At 41.1% G+C, this 17,686-nt stretch overlaps 1 protein-coding gene and 1 pseudogene across 3 annotated transcripts; one reads left to right on the top strand and one right to left on the bottom strand.

Moving 5' to 3' along the window:
* Positions 1–7,728: 7,728 nt before the first annotated feature.
* On the top strand, positions 7,729–10,012 carry LOC104786424 (leucine-rich repeat receptor-like serine/threonine/tyrosine-protein kinase SOBIR1 pseudogene; annotated as a pseudogene). The gene has a single exon (XR_015556640.1). The product of XR_015556640.1 is annotated as a leucine-rich repeat receptor-like serine/threonine/tyrosine-protein kinase SOBIR1 pseudogene (transcript).
* On the bottom strand, positions 9,955–12,905 carry LOC104700278 (RAP domain-containing protein, chloroplastic). 2 transcript variants are annotated; one of them, XM_087449788.1, is made up of 6 exons: positions 12,594–12,905; positions 12,401–12,507; positions 10,737–12,199; positions 10,561–10,634; positions 10,388–10,470; positions 9,955–10,191 (listed from the first exon to the last, which is right to left on the bottom strand). In XM_087449788.1, exons 1-6 carry the CDS (start codon positions 12,718–12,720, stop codon positions 10,123–10,125), a joined length of 1,923 nt encoding a protein of 640 aa, XP_087305914.1. In that variant the 5' UTR covers positions 12,721–12,905; the 3' UTR covers positions 9,955–10,122. The 2 variants fall into 2 exon arrangements, with proteins under 2 accessions (XP_087305914.1, XP_010510141.1); XM_010511839.3 differs by having other exon boundaries at positions 10,561–12,199; positions 12,594–12,876.
* Between the last annotated feature and the right edge of the window lie 4,781 nt (positions 12,906–17,686).

Below are 17,686 nucleotides of genomic sequence, written 5' to 3'. Positions count from 1 at the left end.
AATTACTAGTCTTTACTGTTAGTTGGAAGATGAACTAGATCGATGCATGGTGACAAGCATAGAAAAATATTTGTAAGTATGTTGATTGATCTTAGCACCGTTAAACTATCTTTAATAGCTTGAATCCTTCACTTAGCACAAAAAGGTTATGCGTCCCCATTTTTAAACCTCATCCTCCTACTTCCTTGCTAGAGGACTAGAAAGATTTAAGTTTAGGGGTGTGATAAATCTCTAATTTACATGTTTTATACACCTTATTTTGTCCATATTTTGCATTATACATACCCTAACCTTAGCATTTTTAGGTCTTTAACTGTAGGAATTTGCATTTAGGCCTTTTAGGGTGCTGCATTCTGACATTTGTGCATTTTGGATGAAAACAGGTGTTTTAGAGCCTAAAATGGGGAAAAACAAGGTGAAACCCGAGCATGTACCCGAAGAAGCTATTGTGCAAGAAGAACAGTCCGAACCTCAACCCGATCAAAGAGGATCTAAGAGCAGGAAGAACAACCCGAAGACCTTCCCGAGGAACTACCCGACCTTATCCTCGTGCATCGCCTCGAGCAGACCCTCGGGCAGGACTGAGGAGCTAGGTTAAAAGGATTTCCATATATAAACTCCTCCTCTTCTTCCTCTCGCCCGAGCACGCCGCAGACACTCAGAACAGAGAGCGAGAGCTTCTGGGAGAGAGACTGAGCGATTCAAACACTTTTTCCATTTTGTTAGGATTCGTTTTTGTTTCTTTTGCTATTCTTTTTAGTTTTCGATTATGTACTCTACTACTCTTATCCTATTTTCAATACAATGCAATTTTCATTCATTTGTGTTTTTATGCTTTCTACTATGAGATCCGAGTAGTGAAATTAAGTTTCTAGGGATGGGATAGACAAATATGTGTTCTTGATCGGTTAGGATCTCTTAGCTTGATTTTTTATTTTATATAAATTCCTTTCTAGATTGGTGTTCTTAATGCTATTTTCATACCGAAAGGTTGAGACTAGATCTAGGGTGTTTTGCCATCGAGAGATGTTGTTGAAATGCTTGAATCAATCAATGCTAGAGATTTACTCACTTAGCCTAAGAGATTAGATGTGTAAGGAGTTTATTGACAATAATGAATCGGTTTGTAATGCCTACTTGGTCATGTTTCTCCAACGAGAGTTGAGTAGGGGAGTGACTAAGGTTGATTGTTTCTATCACGAGAGTATTTTAGCAAGATTTTAGAGATTCATTGTCTAGGAAATATTTGCTTGAGGCATGTAGGACATCCCAAATTGGTCAGGAACACTTATGAGTCAATTACCCCATCCTTAGGAGCTTTCTTATCTTGATTGTTTAGTTTTATTTCATAACTCGACCCCTTACCCAAACTGATACTCGATCACCAGCTTCGTGTATACCTTCGAGCTGTTCATCTTTGTGTTCTTGATTATTTCTGTCACCCGATCACCCACTCGATCCGGTACTTGAATGCTTGCATCGAGTGCTTAGGTCGTGTGGTTCTTGCTCTTTTATTTACCTTTGCTCATTTTAGGTTGTTAGATAAAACCCCCATTATTGCTTGGCTTGATTTGCTTGCTTCTGATCATATCTTATCTGCTAGCATAACAACCATTTGGATTGATAACCCTTTGTAATACAACTGCATAGGGAATTGATACCCTGGGTAAAAATTCTGTTATCACATGCCATTCTCCACATTTTAAAAAACTAAGAAAAACTTTTTTCTTGCTTTTTTGTTTGGCCCTTTTGTAAAGAATTGTTTTACAAATTTGGCATATAGACCTTTGTAAAATGCCTAGTGGGCCACCTCCCTAATACGGGACAATAGGATACTTATGGAAGAACCTTGTTAAGTATTTGAACCAGCGGTTGAAAGACAAGAAAAGAAAAGAACCTAAACATGGTTTGTTTGTGTAACGCCCCGACCGCCGCCTCTTAGTGGGCCTCATGTCCACTCTCAGTCCATGTGCCCATCTTCCTTAATGGGTCTCATGTCCTCTCACTAGGCTCGTGAGCCCATCTATATCCGATGGTCGTTTTGCTACGTTCGGGAGATTTTAAAGACTTTTTACCGACCCTTCAAATCACCACATGATCTTTCCCTATGTTTTATCCTCACTCGCACAGTTCTGACAGTCACTTCCCGGAAGGTCACCCATCCTGAGATTACTCCAGCTCAAGCACGCTTACTCTGGAGTTCTCTCAGGACTCTTGACTGAAAAGATAAGTGCACTTTGGTGACATAGGTAGCCAAAATCAATTTTTTTTTAAACCGCTCCGCAAGTCTCTGAAGTCGGGGTGTCACTGTTTGATTGGCCTATTTCGATTAAATCTTCTTACTAACATTAAATCAAAACATTTGTATTTTGGAGTGAAGTTTAAATGAAATAAAAAGGAAGTGCAAAACTACTATCCATTGGAAAAAGGAAAATAATATAGCTCCATTGTTCTCCCAAAGGAAGGTAACAAACTTTATAATTGAAAGAAGATCCGCACAAAATAACATAACACTTAGAACACAAACATAATAGCAATCAAATACAAATATGAATATTGAGTTGGAGCTGGAGCATAAACAGGAGACGGAAGTGGAAATATTATATAGTGCAAAAAGGAAAATGAAATAGTTCCATTGTTATCATCCAATTACATTAGGAAGGTAACAAAATTTATTGAAAGAAGATCCGCACAAAATAACATAACACTTAGAACACATAGATGATAACAATCAAATACAAATCTGGATATGGAGCTAGAGCTGGAGCTGTAGCTGGAGCATAAACAGGAGACGGAGGTGGAACAAGGTATCCAGGCATGAAGACAATTGGGTAACCCCTCGTGCTTCTCCTTCTTCTTGGGGTGTCAACAAATATCCTTTGATCACTCTCTGCATCCATTTTTGCGCACACTCAGTGAAATTTGTAAGGCTTTCTCTGCAAGAACGAATAGCAAATAGTTGATTGGTAGAGAGACTCTAGGATGGATGATAAGAGAGAAAGTTTACTACTTAAATAGATTTTATTTCTTCTTTCTTTGTTGGTCAAAAACTTTAGGTTCTTCGTTTTTCTATTTGAGTCATTTGTCTTTACTTTCTTTATCACAAAAGTAGTTCAATTTGTATTTTTATTGTATTTTGATTGGCCGGTCTTTTATTTTATTTGGTAAAATATATTTTTAACATAATTAATGATTTCCAAATATGTTTAAGTCAGAATCCAAAAGGAAATGTATAAGAAACATTTTTATTTCTTATCATGCGTCAACAAAAAAAAATAAAAATTTATTAGTGTGTAATGTGTCACGAGGTCTGAACCAGAGGACAAACAAGTTAAATGACTTAGGTACACTAATTATTATTATGTTTTACAGCTCGCCAATTTTGTTTTATGATAATGGTAATATCTTTAGAGCCACTGAGTTGTTTTTTTCACTAGTAATTGTTTATTAAAAAAATATAAGAAACTTTAGATACATATCAAAGCTAATACTCCTTCTGTATGAAACAACCCGATCCTTTTTTTTTTTAATAATAATAATATAAATAATATAATTAAATACCCCATAATATTTAATTACAACTCAAACCATAAACCAACAACAAATAACACAACACAACAACTGAGACCCCAGATCATCCTCCTCCTCATCGCCATGATTCCACGCTACACATTCATTACCTGCACCACAAACACAATGAGATGCGTGAGTATTACCAGAAATACCCAGTGAGGCGATCCTCCCATCTACGAGCTATACACACAAGCAAATCAAGAGTACAACAACAAATAAACATAACGAACCAGTCATTGAACAGGTCACCCAATAACACATTCACCACACCTACATAACATCACACAAAACAAGTCATACAACCCAATCGCTCAGATAAGCTCATGGTTACGCACTCACCTTTACAAGTGATTCTAACAACAAATATAACCAGGAGAGACTTTCCACACGCCTGAAACAGTCCAGAAACGTCCGTTAACTATTAAATCCCTCCGGTGAACAGCTAGCCCTAGACGTCACGAAGCTTCCCACAAAATCTCGTACCGATCAGGAACTAGACGAGACCACAATCTCAGTTACAATCCCCGATGGTTCCAACTCGCATCTGAAAAAATGTGTCTCACGAAACAAATTTCATTACTTTTGACAACGATTTGATATGTCGAAACTGTTTCCTCCAAACCCCTAACGATTCTGCTCCCTTTTCCTTTAAACACCAAAATCAAGTTTGGTCTCCCTTCTCTTCTTCTCACACGTGAATGAGCACTTCTTCTCTTCTTTTCTATCAGTCATTCACGACAATAAGAGGAAGGAGGCGTCCTCTAATTAACAAAAAGGGTTTTTGGGTTTAATTAAATTAAACCGAAATTTACCTAAACCAGAATTTAATTAAACCATCCTTTGATTTAATTAATAAATCGACCAGCTTAGTAAACCAACCGGAAACTAAACCGAATCCACTCCAATTCTCGATATAAACTCCAATATTTCATATTTACTCGGGACACGGGCGTTACAATTCTCTCCCTCTAACAATAGATTCGTTCTCGAATCTAAATACACCTCAGCTCATCTGCAAAACTCCTCCAACAACCGTCGCAATGGTTTGCACCACCCAACCATCCGGTCTACCGCAACAAGAACACCATTGGTCTAAACCACCCTGAACCCACTGGTCATTCAATTCCGACCCCACCGGCCAACACCATCGCGACCCCACTGGTCAACACCATCCCGACCCCGCTGGTCTACATAATCTGGAACCCACTGATCCACACAATTCTGACCCCACCGGTCAAACAAAGTCCTGACCCCACTGGTCAACACTAAACCCGAGATTGAACCACCATCAACCCCGACATCCACATTCAATCATTGTGCTTAATCACAGGCTGTAGATATCATTTTCTCCCAACTCATCTACTCTCGGGTAAACACCTTTGAGCCATACCGATCTCACTCTCGGACAACTGTCCTTGAGCCATACCGTCTCACTCTTAGGTTGTCACCCTCAAGATCTCGGTACCAGGGGAACCACCATCCCCTCAGGAGAACCACCATCTCCCAGGAGAACCACCATCTCCTCTGCCGCTCTCAGGGCCCACCACCCCTCAAGCTATCGGTATACAGGGGAACCACCATCCCCTCAAGAGAACCACCATCTCCTTATTAGTTGTTCAGAACCCACCGTTCCTAGAGCAAACAAGCCTTGGCATCTCTAAGCACTTCCCGACACTTCCACGGTCCACGTAAAACAACGCAATGTCTTACTAACCTTCATATACTTCTTTCCAAATACCACCATGACCACCACCCGGTCACACTGGAACACCCTACACTCAAGGTAGTTCCCATACACTTTCCAAAAATAACAAAGTTCTAACTCTCATAAAAACTTTCCATTTTTAGAATTCTCGAGCTATTTCCTTTCCACACGACACACGAGTCAAAAATTCCATAAAAGAAACTCACCTTAATAAAACCTCAAAGTGCAACAATTGTTCGTGGTATCCAAAATAAGGAAAAATGAAACAACCAACAAAAATAAAAGTAAGCTCCAGTTCTGCTACTCGGTCTTCCAGTCGTCCTAGTCGTGTAAACTCATGGTGCTCCTCCCGTCTGCGCTCGCGGCTGTACCCCTGGTTGAGCTACCGCCACCGCCAACGGCTGCAATTTAGGACAGAGAGGCTTTACATGCCCCACCTCCCCACAGTGAAAGCACACCTGAAGATCCCTCTGCGGACCGTACCTCTTGGGACAAGTTGCCAGTTTGTGATCCTTGCTCCCACATCCAAAGCATCCTCGACCGCCCTGGCTCGCCCCTGACGTGCCCTCCAATTTCCTCTTTTGTCCCTGCTTCGGTTGAGTCTCACTCGTCTGAACTGCTGGGCTAACCGCCACTGCCTGTGCCCAGATATCCTCCTCAATCTCTGCTGCAGTCTCAACCAACTCTTCACGCGTGACATATCTCCATCCTCTACAATGAACCCTCATATTCTCCCGAAGAGCCCTCATAAACCTCCTGATCTGGGCCTTCTCAAACTCCATAGCCCGACCACCATAAGATAGAAGTCGACTGAATTCCAAGTCCAACTCTCTCACTGACTGTGTCCCCTAGGCTATAACTGAAGGAATTGTACGTCCAACCGGTCTAATGCCTCCCTCGAAAAGTACTTTCGGTTGAACTCCTCCACGAAGTCAGCCCAAGTCATCTCCCTCTGTACTCTCCTAGCAGCCACTGATCTCCACCATACCTGAGCATCACCAACCAAATTGTGGACCCCTATGTCTACCCAAAACTCCTCAGGACATCTTAGAGTCTGGAAGTTACGTTCCACATTCGTCCTCCACGCATCTGCAACAGTAGGATCTGTACCACCTGAAAAATGACAATCCTTAATCCGTAAATTCCACTTTTGGTTCACACATTTCTAACATTCATGGGAGACCTGTGATCTTACTGTTGCAGATGCGTGGAGGACGAATGTGGTAATATGATCATCTTTTTGGTAATATCCTTTAGGTGATCATATTACCAAAAAGAGGTGGTACAGATCCACATTTGGTAATAATTGTCATTTAATTCAACCCATCATAGAATATAAATGACATATAAATTTGGTATCTATACATATAATTTATCAATACCAAAGTCCAATCATATTACCAAAAAGAGGAATCCTACTGTTACCAAAAGTGGAATTTACGGATTAAGGATTATCAATACCAAAGTCCAAATAAGGTGTGATCATCTTTTTGGTAATATGATTGGACTTTGGTATTGATAAATTATATGTATAGATACCAAATTTATATGTCATTTATATTCTATGATGGGTTGAATTAAATGACAATTATACATGACCGGTTAAGTACGGTTTAATGGTTGGTTATGGTCCCTAGGTCACGTATGTATATAAAGATATATATTAATATATATGTATATGGGATATATGTTTGGTTAAACATATATCATAAGGAAAGAAAGTATATAAAGGGAAGAGAGGAGATAAGAGCTATTTGAAATCAAAATGATTTTATTCATTTGATTGGTTATAAAACGGTTGTGTAACCAACTAAAAATTTCAGGTTTTGAATTTAAAATTTAGGTTTGTGGAACATTGATAAACTGAAAGTTCTTCACATAACATACTATTTCATAATAATCATATCTTCCATAATTAAATAAAGAGCAAATATTTTATATTAACGATTTGATGGTAATGAATCGCACATTGTTACTTCTTCTTAACTAGCTACCTTTTTCAACATAAGAGCTTGTTTCGACTTATTTCACACTCACCAGTTTGGAATCTTAAAACAGACAACGAACAAATGGACACAAAACGCTAAAGAGAGTGACTGAAAGTGAAAGATAACGAAAGGTGTGGAACATAGCTAACATTGAATTTGATACTAATTTTTCTAACGTGTAGGGAACGGTGGCTCACGCTATGGAACCCCACTGAGTCGACTTTGACTTATCAACGCTTTACATAGTCAAGTCAATTACAGATTAATCGCTATATTGCAACTTGCTATTTCCTGGAAAATATATCCAAATCCACTGATCCACACGGTACGAGTACTCTAATTTCACAATTCAGGACAATTATTATACATATCCTAAATTTAGTTTTCTAAGTAGCTCTCATACGTAAGAATTCAATCAAATATATCATATATTTTACAGAATATTAATTTTAGTCTAACATTGATATGTCTAATTATAATGAAATTTAACATAAAGACTATATTTTGTGACATTAATATCAATTTTTAGAAAGAATACAAAAAAAAGACCGTAGAACACGTTAAGATTTTTTGTACAGATTAGTGTCAGTTGCTGATCATAAATAGCCAGAGTGTGTGAAGACTCCAACAACATCCACAAAGAAGAAAGAAACTTTCTCTAATAAAAAAATGGCTGTTCCCACGGGAAACGCCGATCTCTTTCTCCGGCCTCTACTCTTCGCCGCACTCTCCTTTCTTCTTCTCTCTTCTTCGTTCGTCTCCTCTCTTGAGTTGCTCGACATCGATTCCTCAGATTTAAAAGCTCTTCAGGTCATCGAAACAGAGCTCGGAGTCAACGGTGAACGTTTTACGTCCAATGATGTCAACCCTTGCGGTCGTCGAGGAGTTTCCTGCGAGAGAAGGCGTTCAGCCGCCACCGGAGAATACGTTCTCCGTGTCACGAGGCTTGTATACCGATCAAGAAGCTTGACAGGGGCTATCTCTCCGATGATCGGAAGGTTGTCCGAGCTTAAAGAACTTACTTTGTCTAATAACCAGCTGGTCAATGCTGTTCCGGTCGGTATCTTAAGCTGCAAGCAACTTGAAGTCCTTGATCTTAAAAACAATAGATTTTCCGGTCAGATTCCGGGAAACTTTTCTAGTTTGAGCCGTCTTCGAATCCTTGATCTTTCTTCCAACAAGTTCTCCGGGAACTTGAATTTCTTGAAGACCCTACGCAACCTAGAGAATCTCTCTGTTGCAAACAATCTCTTCTCAGGCAAAATCCCGGAGCCAGTTGTGCCGTTCCACAGTCTCCGGTTCTTTGATTTCTCCGGGAACCGGTATTTGGAAGGTTCTGTTCCGGTTATGAGTAACAAAATCAAGCTTCAGACAACTTCACGCCATACAAGACACATTCTTGCTGAAACTCCATCTTCAAATTCCACGAAGAAGCCCAACAACAACACTACATCAAAAGCTCCAAAGGGAGCACCAAAACCTGAGGAGAAAAAGAAGAAGAAGAAGAAGAGCAAGAAGAAGAAAGTAGCGGCATGGATCTTAGGGTTTGTCGTTGGAGCCATAGGAGGAACAATCTCTGGGTTTGTCTTCTCGGTGATGTTTAAATTGATTGTTGCAGCAATAAAAGGATCAGGAAAACCATCAGGTCCTTCCATATTCAGCCCATTGATCAAGAAAGCTGAAGATTTAGCTTTCTTGGAGGACGAAGCAGCCATAGCTTCTCTGGAGGTCATTGGGAAAGGTGGTTGTGGAGAAGTTTTCAAAGCGGAACTACCTGGAAGCAACGGGAAGCTCATCGCCGTGAAGAAAGTGATCCAACCATCCAAAGACGCCAATGAACTTGCAGATGAAGATTCCAAGTTTCTGAACAAGAAAATGAGGCAAATTAGATCAGAGATCAACACAGTCGGTCAAATCCGGCACCGGAATCTTCTCCCGTTGTTAGCACATGTGTCGAGACCCGAGTGCCACTACCTCGTTTACGAGTACATGAAGAACGGGAGTTTGCAAGATATACTGACTGAGGTGTTAGCTGGACAGAAAGAGCTAATGTGGCCAGCAAGGCACAAGATTGCTATGGGTATAGCCGCAGGACTTGAGTACCTTCACATGGATCATAAGCCAAGAATCATTCACAGAGACTTAAAGCCAGCGAATGTTCTTCTTGATGATGACATGGAAGCCAGAATAGCAGATTTCGGGCTGGCGAAGTCAATGCCTGATGCAGCCACACACCTTACACTCTCAAATGTAGCAGGTACTGTGGGATACATAGCTCCAGAGTATCATCAGACTATCAAGTTCACAGATAAATGTGATATCTATAGTTTTGGAGTAATTCTTGGAGTTCTGGTGATTGGGAAGCTTCCTTCAGATGAGTTTTTTCAGCATACTGATGAGATGAGTCTGATAAAGTGGATGAGGAATATAATCACATCAGAGAATCCAAGTGTTGCGATTGATCCAACTTTGTTGGGACAAGGATTCGATGAAGAGATTCTTCTGGTTCTGAAAATCGCTTGTTACTGTACTTTGGATGATCCAAAACAGAGGCCGAACAGCAAAGATGTCAGGACCATGTTGTCCCAGATCAAGCACTAGTATTTCAATATGTATTGATTGCGTTTATGTATGTTTTCTAGAATCCTGTTGCATAAGAAATAACTATGAACACTATCTTGGCAGAAATTTGTAATGAAGACTGTATAACTTAAAAATGGATTTCAATTATGTTTGTTGCTCTAAACATAAATCCTCAATCTACTATAAGAATCTTAACTATATACATAACAGAAAAGAGCAATTAATTAACAACCTCAAAATGACAATGGGATACATGCCTTGTTACTGTCTTCTCTATATGCAGCCTTTGAGAATCTCCCTCAAATATTCTAGCTGTTCGTGGCTGCCTTCATGTTCTTCCCACTAAAACATAATAAAAGCAAATTCAACACATGTTCAGTGTATACTCGTGACTGAGATGAGCAAACATTATCATTTATGCAAGACCATGTGAGCTTTTTAGTTTTTACTATTGAACAAAACATGTATTCTATAAATGGAGACAAGTTATTATCGTAGTAACTCAATTATATATCAGTTTTCGGCGTTTTAGACCCACCTCTTGAAGAGACAAAGATACCACTTTCCATCCAGCAGCAGCAACATATCGCCGCTTCAGCATTGTATGCCCTAATGGTAGTCCTGCAGAAGACAAGAGTCGAAATGACCATTGAGTTTGGGTTGGCTCCTCCAGACACCAAGATAAATTAAGAAATAGGTGATGGCACTTACCGGAGTTTCTTGAGAAATGAGTTGGCCCGTCGATTTCTAATGCAACTTTCTTCTCAACCAGAGCAACATCCACACTGTAACCATCAACATCATGTTCTTTAGCCCAATCAAGCCCTGTACTGATTAGAAGGCGTCCAACTTCTTTCTGAAAAGATGAGGTTATTTTCTGATTGAACCTTTTGGTTTTTCCTGCACGGGTTATTTTCTCTTCGAGTCCATGACAAAGTGACAACTGAAGGTGGGGGCACTCAAGCTTCAAGCACTGATTCACAAGATAGACCTGAGAAGCAAACATGACATCTTCCCTATACTGTTCTGAAAGCCTTTGCTCCTCCAAGGTGGTTAAAGTATTCCATATATTGGCAAAGAAAGGTCTCTCAACTTGCCCAAGAACAGCATAAGACCATGCTATGTTTCCAAGCTGGTCCCTGTTAAAGCTAAGTGCTGGAGATCCTGAAGCACCATTGCTTACTTCAACGTCTGCTACCTCATCATGGTTTGCCATTTCTTTTGTTAAGCAGCACTTGAATTGGTCACGGCCTTTAAAAGAACTATCCAAAGATTCTAGCAAAGGATCAGCTGGCTCATAAAGTGAGGCAAATGACCACAAAAGTTGAGCAATCTCTTGGCCCTTAAAGGTAATGACAATAGTAGATGCCCTCTTTGACAACTCAGAAAAGAGTTCTGGAGCAGAATGCCGCATGGAAGCAAACGCCCCTGCAATATTAGCAACATTCTGAGAATTGAAATCCCCAACCTTTGATGTGGCAACTTCTGCAACTCTATCCATCTCTGTCAAGTAAAGCAATTCACCCCCGATTTTGGACAATGCCCAAGAAATATTTGAGATTCCTTGAGCTGAACATTCTGGTAGACATGTCATTGCAAGAGCAACAAGCATTGACATCTCTCTTTGCCGAGCAAATGCAAGCCTACGAGTTCTCATCATCGAAACTTTCTCCATATTCTTGGCAATTCGGTGGAGTGCAGTAGCAATATTTAGGGGAGACAATGGCGATGGACTTAAACCTTTGGCAACAGCCATGATAGTCTCAGCTGTTACTTCCAGTACCTCTTCAGCAGTCTGTGCTTCTATTATAGCTTTATTCAGGTTAATTTCCTTCATACGATCAGAAGGTCCTGAAAATTGTGATAGCCTCTGAGCTAATTGCTCCTTCATCTTCTCTTTCTTCTCCTCAAACATTCCACCAGCTAATGAGCTAACTCTCTTCCGTAAATCCCCCATCTTATCCTCCACCGGTCCATCTTCAAAATCCAAATCTTCTTCATCTGTATCAAAATCATCTTCGGGAACACTTTTACTTTTGACCTTTTCTTTCTTGTTTACAATCACTTTCTTGATCTTTTTCTTTTTCTTCTTCTTAAGAGGCAACATCTCTGCCATTCTAGAAGACAATCCTCTAGCCTCAATCGATTTAAGCGCAATTTTCCTAGCCCTGACACACCAATCCATCCCTTCAGTGTCGTCGAGGGCTTTCGAATTCTTCTGCTTTTTCCTCTTCTTTGGAGGTTGTATATCCAACGGATCAATCTCCCCAAGAAATTCTGACTCCCAGTCTGCATCATCATCCTCTTCTTCCTCCACTTCTTCCTCCGAGTTACCAATCACAGACGATTTCTAAAACAATGACAATACGTGAACAATACAATCTTAGACTAAATCAACCTTATCAAAATTTGTTTCTGCAACCTTATCCAAAACATTCCACACCATAGGAGCAGCATCAGTCGCATACAAATAAAGACTAAATCACTAAAAGCAACCAAACGAACCCATGTCACCTCGCAATGAGTATACCAAAAATTTCTGAGAACTAACCACGGAAAGAGGAAGGTGCTCGACGGAGTCCGTACGGCGATGCAAGGAACTCCTCTGTGCTAGTGGAGCAAGAAATCGATTCTTCTTATCAGAGAGAGGCCAAAGCCCTGAAATTGACCAAGGAGCGAGTAAGATTATAAAGCTGGGTTGATGAAGAAGAAGCAAAGAAGAGAAGAGAAAAAGAAATGACGACCTGATGCGAAAGAGGAGGAGGAGGAGATAGAGAGATGGAGACGGCGACGGCTGTGGTTAACGATGCGGTGACGTATCTCCGGCGAATTGAGATAGAAGCACCGCCGGAATGGAACTACACACTCCATCTTTCTCTATCGGAAAAAAACGTTCGATGGCGCTGTTGCTGTGATTTTAACAGAGAGTGGGTTTTAGCTAAACCTTCTTGTTCGTTAAGCGAGTTTGCTTTCAAAACCAGAGTCTTCGGTGCTGTCAAATATTATAATGATCCCTCAAAGTGAGCCATTTTTATAGAACAGGCTCACTATTTTCTAATAGATCCATAGGATCCCCTCAAAATTCAAATACACTCTCTTCCTAGATAAATTCCAATTTATATAACTCTGATTAAAATACATGTACAATATAGTGTGTTCTATATTTTTTTTTTTAACCTAATGTTTAATTATATTCAAAAGAAAAATAAAACGTTTTTACAACTTGTGCAACATAGTTTGAAGAATAAATTTGTTGAAAGCAATAGAAGAAAAAAACTTAAGCTAAACTCGAGATTGCATCCACATTTGAAAGCCTTTGTCGTATCTCTAGTCACCCATTAGACCTATAGCAAGAAGCTGGTCTCTAACCTGCCTATCAACCCACGCAATGATGGTATCCGCATGCTTTAGTGGCTCACCATGCCTGCGACCATTTCTTTCCCTCCAGACCGTATAAACCACTACTTGAAATAAGTAGCGAACAAGAAAACCTTCCACCAGCTGAAAATTCGAGTTAGCGATGTAATCGAGAAGGAAAGACCAGTCTGTGGTAAAACATGTCTTCATCAGTCCTTTGGCAAGATCAGACCACACAGTCGAGACAAAAGGACAGGCGAAGAAAAGATGATCCCGCATTTCTAAGGTAAGCTGACAAAAAACACAAAGACCCGCTGCTTGTCCATTCCACGCAACCATACGAGCACCTGTTGATAACCGATCCAAAACCGCCAGCCAGACACAAAACGAGTACTTAGGCGTTGCATGACCAAACCAGACTCCCCGATGCCATGACACAGTGCTTGACGTAGTTTGAGTGTGGTTCCAAATGTCACGAGTTGAAAATTTTTGTCGAAAAACATCATTTTTCCCTCGCCAAAGTACCATGTCCTCCCGCTCCTGGTGTTGTTGCCAGTGAAGTAACAAACGATCCTCTATCGCATTTAGATGGTCTGCATGGTGTCGCCTATGCCGACGGCGAGACCACGCTGCTGCCACTGAGCTTTGCCAGCTGATCCCCAAATCTAATACACCGTTGTTCCCTACCACATCAGCAAGTGTACCCATGTTTGACCATTTATCGAACCAGAAAGAAGTGTTTTCCCCATTTCTTACCTCCAATTTACAGAAAGGTTTAGCAAGATCACCGTACTTTAAGAGTTTTACACATATCCACGAACCCAGACTTGTAGTACTTTTTAATGACTAGAACAAAACCTGCTTCAACAGATTCACATGAACCCATTGTACCCAGAGGGACTCACCTTTTGATACTAGCCACCATATTAACTTCAGACAACAGACCACATTAGCCTCATGTAGTGATCTTAAGCCAAGACCACCCTCCATTTTTGGTCTACAAACAACCTCCCACGCCACTTTCGCCTTTCTAGGACTCATCTCAATGCCAGACCAGAGAAACGCCGAACACATGGAGTTGATCTCATCTAAACACTCTCTAGGCAACCTATAAGCACCCATCCAGAATGTACAGACGCTCCAGAGAATAGAGGATATCAAATTATATCGACCAGCAAATGAGAGAGAGCGGACTGTCCAAGAGCCAATCCTCTTTCTGAGCTGTTCTAATAAGGGTGAGCAGTAGGCAGTGGTAAGACATCTGGTGACTAGGGGAAGCCCCAAATATCTAACCGGCAACGAACTTATGACAAAAGGGAGCGTAGCATAATCAGGTTGATGGTCTATGTCCCCTGCGAAGAACAGAGTAGATTTCTCCAAACTTATACTGAGACCGGATAGCTGCGCAAACTTAGTGAAAACCGCAATAATACCCTCAATAGTTCTAGCCTTAGCATCTGAGAGAACCATAAGATCATCTGCAAAACTAAGATGAGTGAGACCAAGCGAACGACACCAAGGACGATACCCAAATATCTGATCACCCGCCGCCCTATCAAGCAATTTAGATAGAACATCCATACATATTACAAACAAGTATGGAGATAGGGAACAGCCCTGACAAAGCCCCCGTGAACTTCTGAAAAAACCTGCCAACTTGCCATTTACTTGAATAGAGAATGATGCGGTAGTGACACATAACATTATCCAATGGGTGAACATTGGTGGAAATTGCATTGCAGAGAGGACTTTAAAGAGAAACGACCACTGAACTGAATCAAAAGCCTTTGAAATGTCAATCTTTATAGCACAACGACCAGAAATGGAGTCTTTATGGTAGTCCTTCACAAGTTCAGTAGCCAACAGCACATTCTCAATCAACAAACGATCCTTCACAAATGCAGACTGATTACCAGAAACAAACTTCGGGTGCACCCTCTTAAGTCTATTAGCAATGATCTTCGAAATAACCTTATAGATGACATTACAACAAGAGATGGGCCTATAATCCTTCATTTCCTTCGCATATACTTTCTTAGGAATCAAAGCAAGTATGGTGGATTTGATACCTTTAGGCAGGAAACCCTTAGCAAAAAAAGATTGAACAGCTAGTACAAACTCTGACCCCAAAATCTCCCAAAAAGCTTTATAAAACTCCAAAGTGAATCCATCAGGACCAGGCGACTTATCATTTGTCATGGAGAAGAGGACCTTTTTTATTTCCTCTCCTGAAACTTCTCTGATTAATACCTGCTGGTCCACCGCAAAACAGCGGAACAGTAGTATGAGCTCCATCTCCTCCACCGTGGTTCCCTCATAGGTCACCGGAACTGTCTGCAGAAACTCACGGAAATACCGTATTGACCAGGTTCTATCCGTCTGTATGATCATCCATACGATTATCAATAAGGCCGAGTCATATCAATGTATTGAGAAGGGAGGAGGCCGAATCACTTAGTAAAGCCCATTAGAAGGATCTCGAAGTCGCCTTGTAGCCGTTGGGAGATAAGGTCACGGGTTGCTTCCCTTTGTGAGACCATGACATGTCACTATCACTCTTGGGATCGGTCCCTTCTCTCTCTTTATGTCACTATCTCCCTATTGTCGAGTGTAAAGGGAGTAGCCCTAGTTTTCTCTTCTATTTAAAGGCACTTAGCTGACATTGTAAGAGACACACTAATGGAATCATATGTTTCTCATATTCTCTTTGCCAACCTTATTATTTCTTACTCAAATTCTCCTCTTTACTTCCGCTTAAGCTAGCATACCGTTGAGCCTCGACTTTGATTTCCTCATCACATACAACCACTCTCCCATCAGGTCCCTGAATCTCCTTAATAGAGTTTGAAGCTTTGCGTGCAGTAACCACTTAATCATGACCCGGCAGTGCAAGTGATCAGAGTAACCTCCTGCAGCAAAAACACTGTAAGAATGTGGAAACAATCGTGTGCATGCATGATTAACAAGCACACGATCCAACTTTTTGAGAATCAGATCATTATCCCTTTTGTTACACCATGTAAACAGGGGACCGTGGAAAGCCATGTCTGCTAGAGAACAATGGTTAACCACTGCTTGGAAATCCCGCATACCTCCTGATATTATCGGATTAACATCAACTCTAGAATGCTCGACCATATCCAAAGTTTCATTAAAATCGCCTAAAATAAGCCAAGGCTTATTATGTAAAATAGGCGAGTTATGGTGCTCTCGCATCTCCTCCCATAATACTTTGCGAGCCTCCAGTGTATTCAAAGCGTCGACAAACAAACAGAAAAACTCCTCTGTTTGGTCGTCAAGCTTCACAGAGCAAGTTACTAACTGCTCCCTCTTGTAGAGCACCGTGTCCTTCCACATGACCCAAATGCAACCCCGACTATTAAACTCATAATTCGTCAAAACAGACCAACCCGGAAACAAACGACTTCCCAACCTCAAAGCCTTCCTTTCCCGAACCCTAGTCTCCAGCAAACAACAAAACTGAAACCTATTCCCCTCCAACCACTGTTTAATAACAGAATGTTTAGAAAATTATTGAGACCGCGAACATTCCAACAAAACCCTATCATTTAATGCTTCTTGAGAAACTTCTTGTTCTAATCTCTAGGAGGATCCTTAGAAGACTGAGCAAAAAGGGTGGAATTGTTCTTTTTAGCTGTTCTGGATCCCCTGAGCAAGTAGGTCTTCACCGACACATCCACTTGCGATCCATCCTTGGCATCAGTTCCCGAAGGACAACTAGACTCCCGTTGATCATCTACCAAAGTCTGAGTGGGTAACGTCCCTGCATCAGGCATAATCGGCGGATCCAGAATATTTTCAGAGACCCGATCAGTCTCTTCAACATCCTCCAGAACAAAGTAAGAGTTTTTCAGCATTGAACCCGATCCATTCGTTGTAATCGCCACTCTCTTACCCGGACTTCCCCGACCAGGTTTCAGAGTGATCCACATATTTGTGTCCTTCTCCACATCAGAGTCTGTTATAATAGACTCCTTATCCCGTGTATCTGAATGTAAATCCACTTCCAACGTCTCAGACTCTTGAGCCTGAGTTTGAACAACAGGTGGGTCGCTATGAACCGGAGCAGGAGAGTGTGGTGGAAGTTGCTGAGTCTGAACTACCGTAAAAGACAAGCAAGTGGACCTAAGATGACCCCACTTTTTGCAGGAAGAACACCTTGGGGGTAGCCATGGATAGTTGTACTGGACAACATACTCTAATTCCGCCTCTGCCTCCCCCCATGAAAACAAACTCCCTAGGTAGATCTTTCGTTAAATTCACCTCGACCAAGATTTGAGCTTCTTCGAAGCTAACACATGCTTCTGTTTTAGGATGCAGCCGAACAAGAACGCCCACTGCACTACCCAGGAATTCAAGTCCCTTCTCAGTAAACATGGTAGGTGGAATATTCTTGAGAGTAACCCAGAGAGGGACCGACTGCATAGCTGGCTGAGTATCCTCCAAAAAGGGAGTCCAC

This window comes from Camelina sativa, chromosome 5 (assembly GCF_030686135.1).
Source record: "Camelina sativa cultivar CO46 ecotype springtype chromosome 5, ASM3068613v1".
In the NCBI taxonomy this organism is placed as follows: domain Eukaryota; kingdom Viridiplantae; phylum Streptophyta; class Magnoliopsida; order Brassicales; family Brassicaceae; genus Camelina; species Camelina sativa.
Note: the sequence above shows the minus strand (reverse complement) of the source record. Positions and strands in the feature narration are given on the sequence as shown.

Coding starts and splice junctions, on each gene's coding strand:
- LOC104700278 (XM_010511839.3), bottom strand. CDS start 12,720: ATGGAGTGTGTAGTTCCATTCCGGCGGTGCTTCTATCTCAATTCGCCG. Junction 12,508..12,593: donor CTCCTCCTCTTTCGCATCAG/GTCGTCATTTCT, acceptor GGTCAATTTCAG/GGCTTTGGCCTCTCTCTGAT. Junction 10,192..10,387: donor TATCTTTGTCTCTTCAAGAG/GTGGGTCTAAAA, acceptor ATTATGTTTTAG/TGGGAAGAACATGAAGGCAG.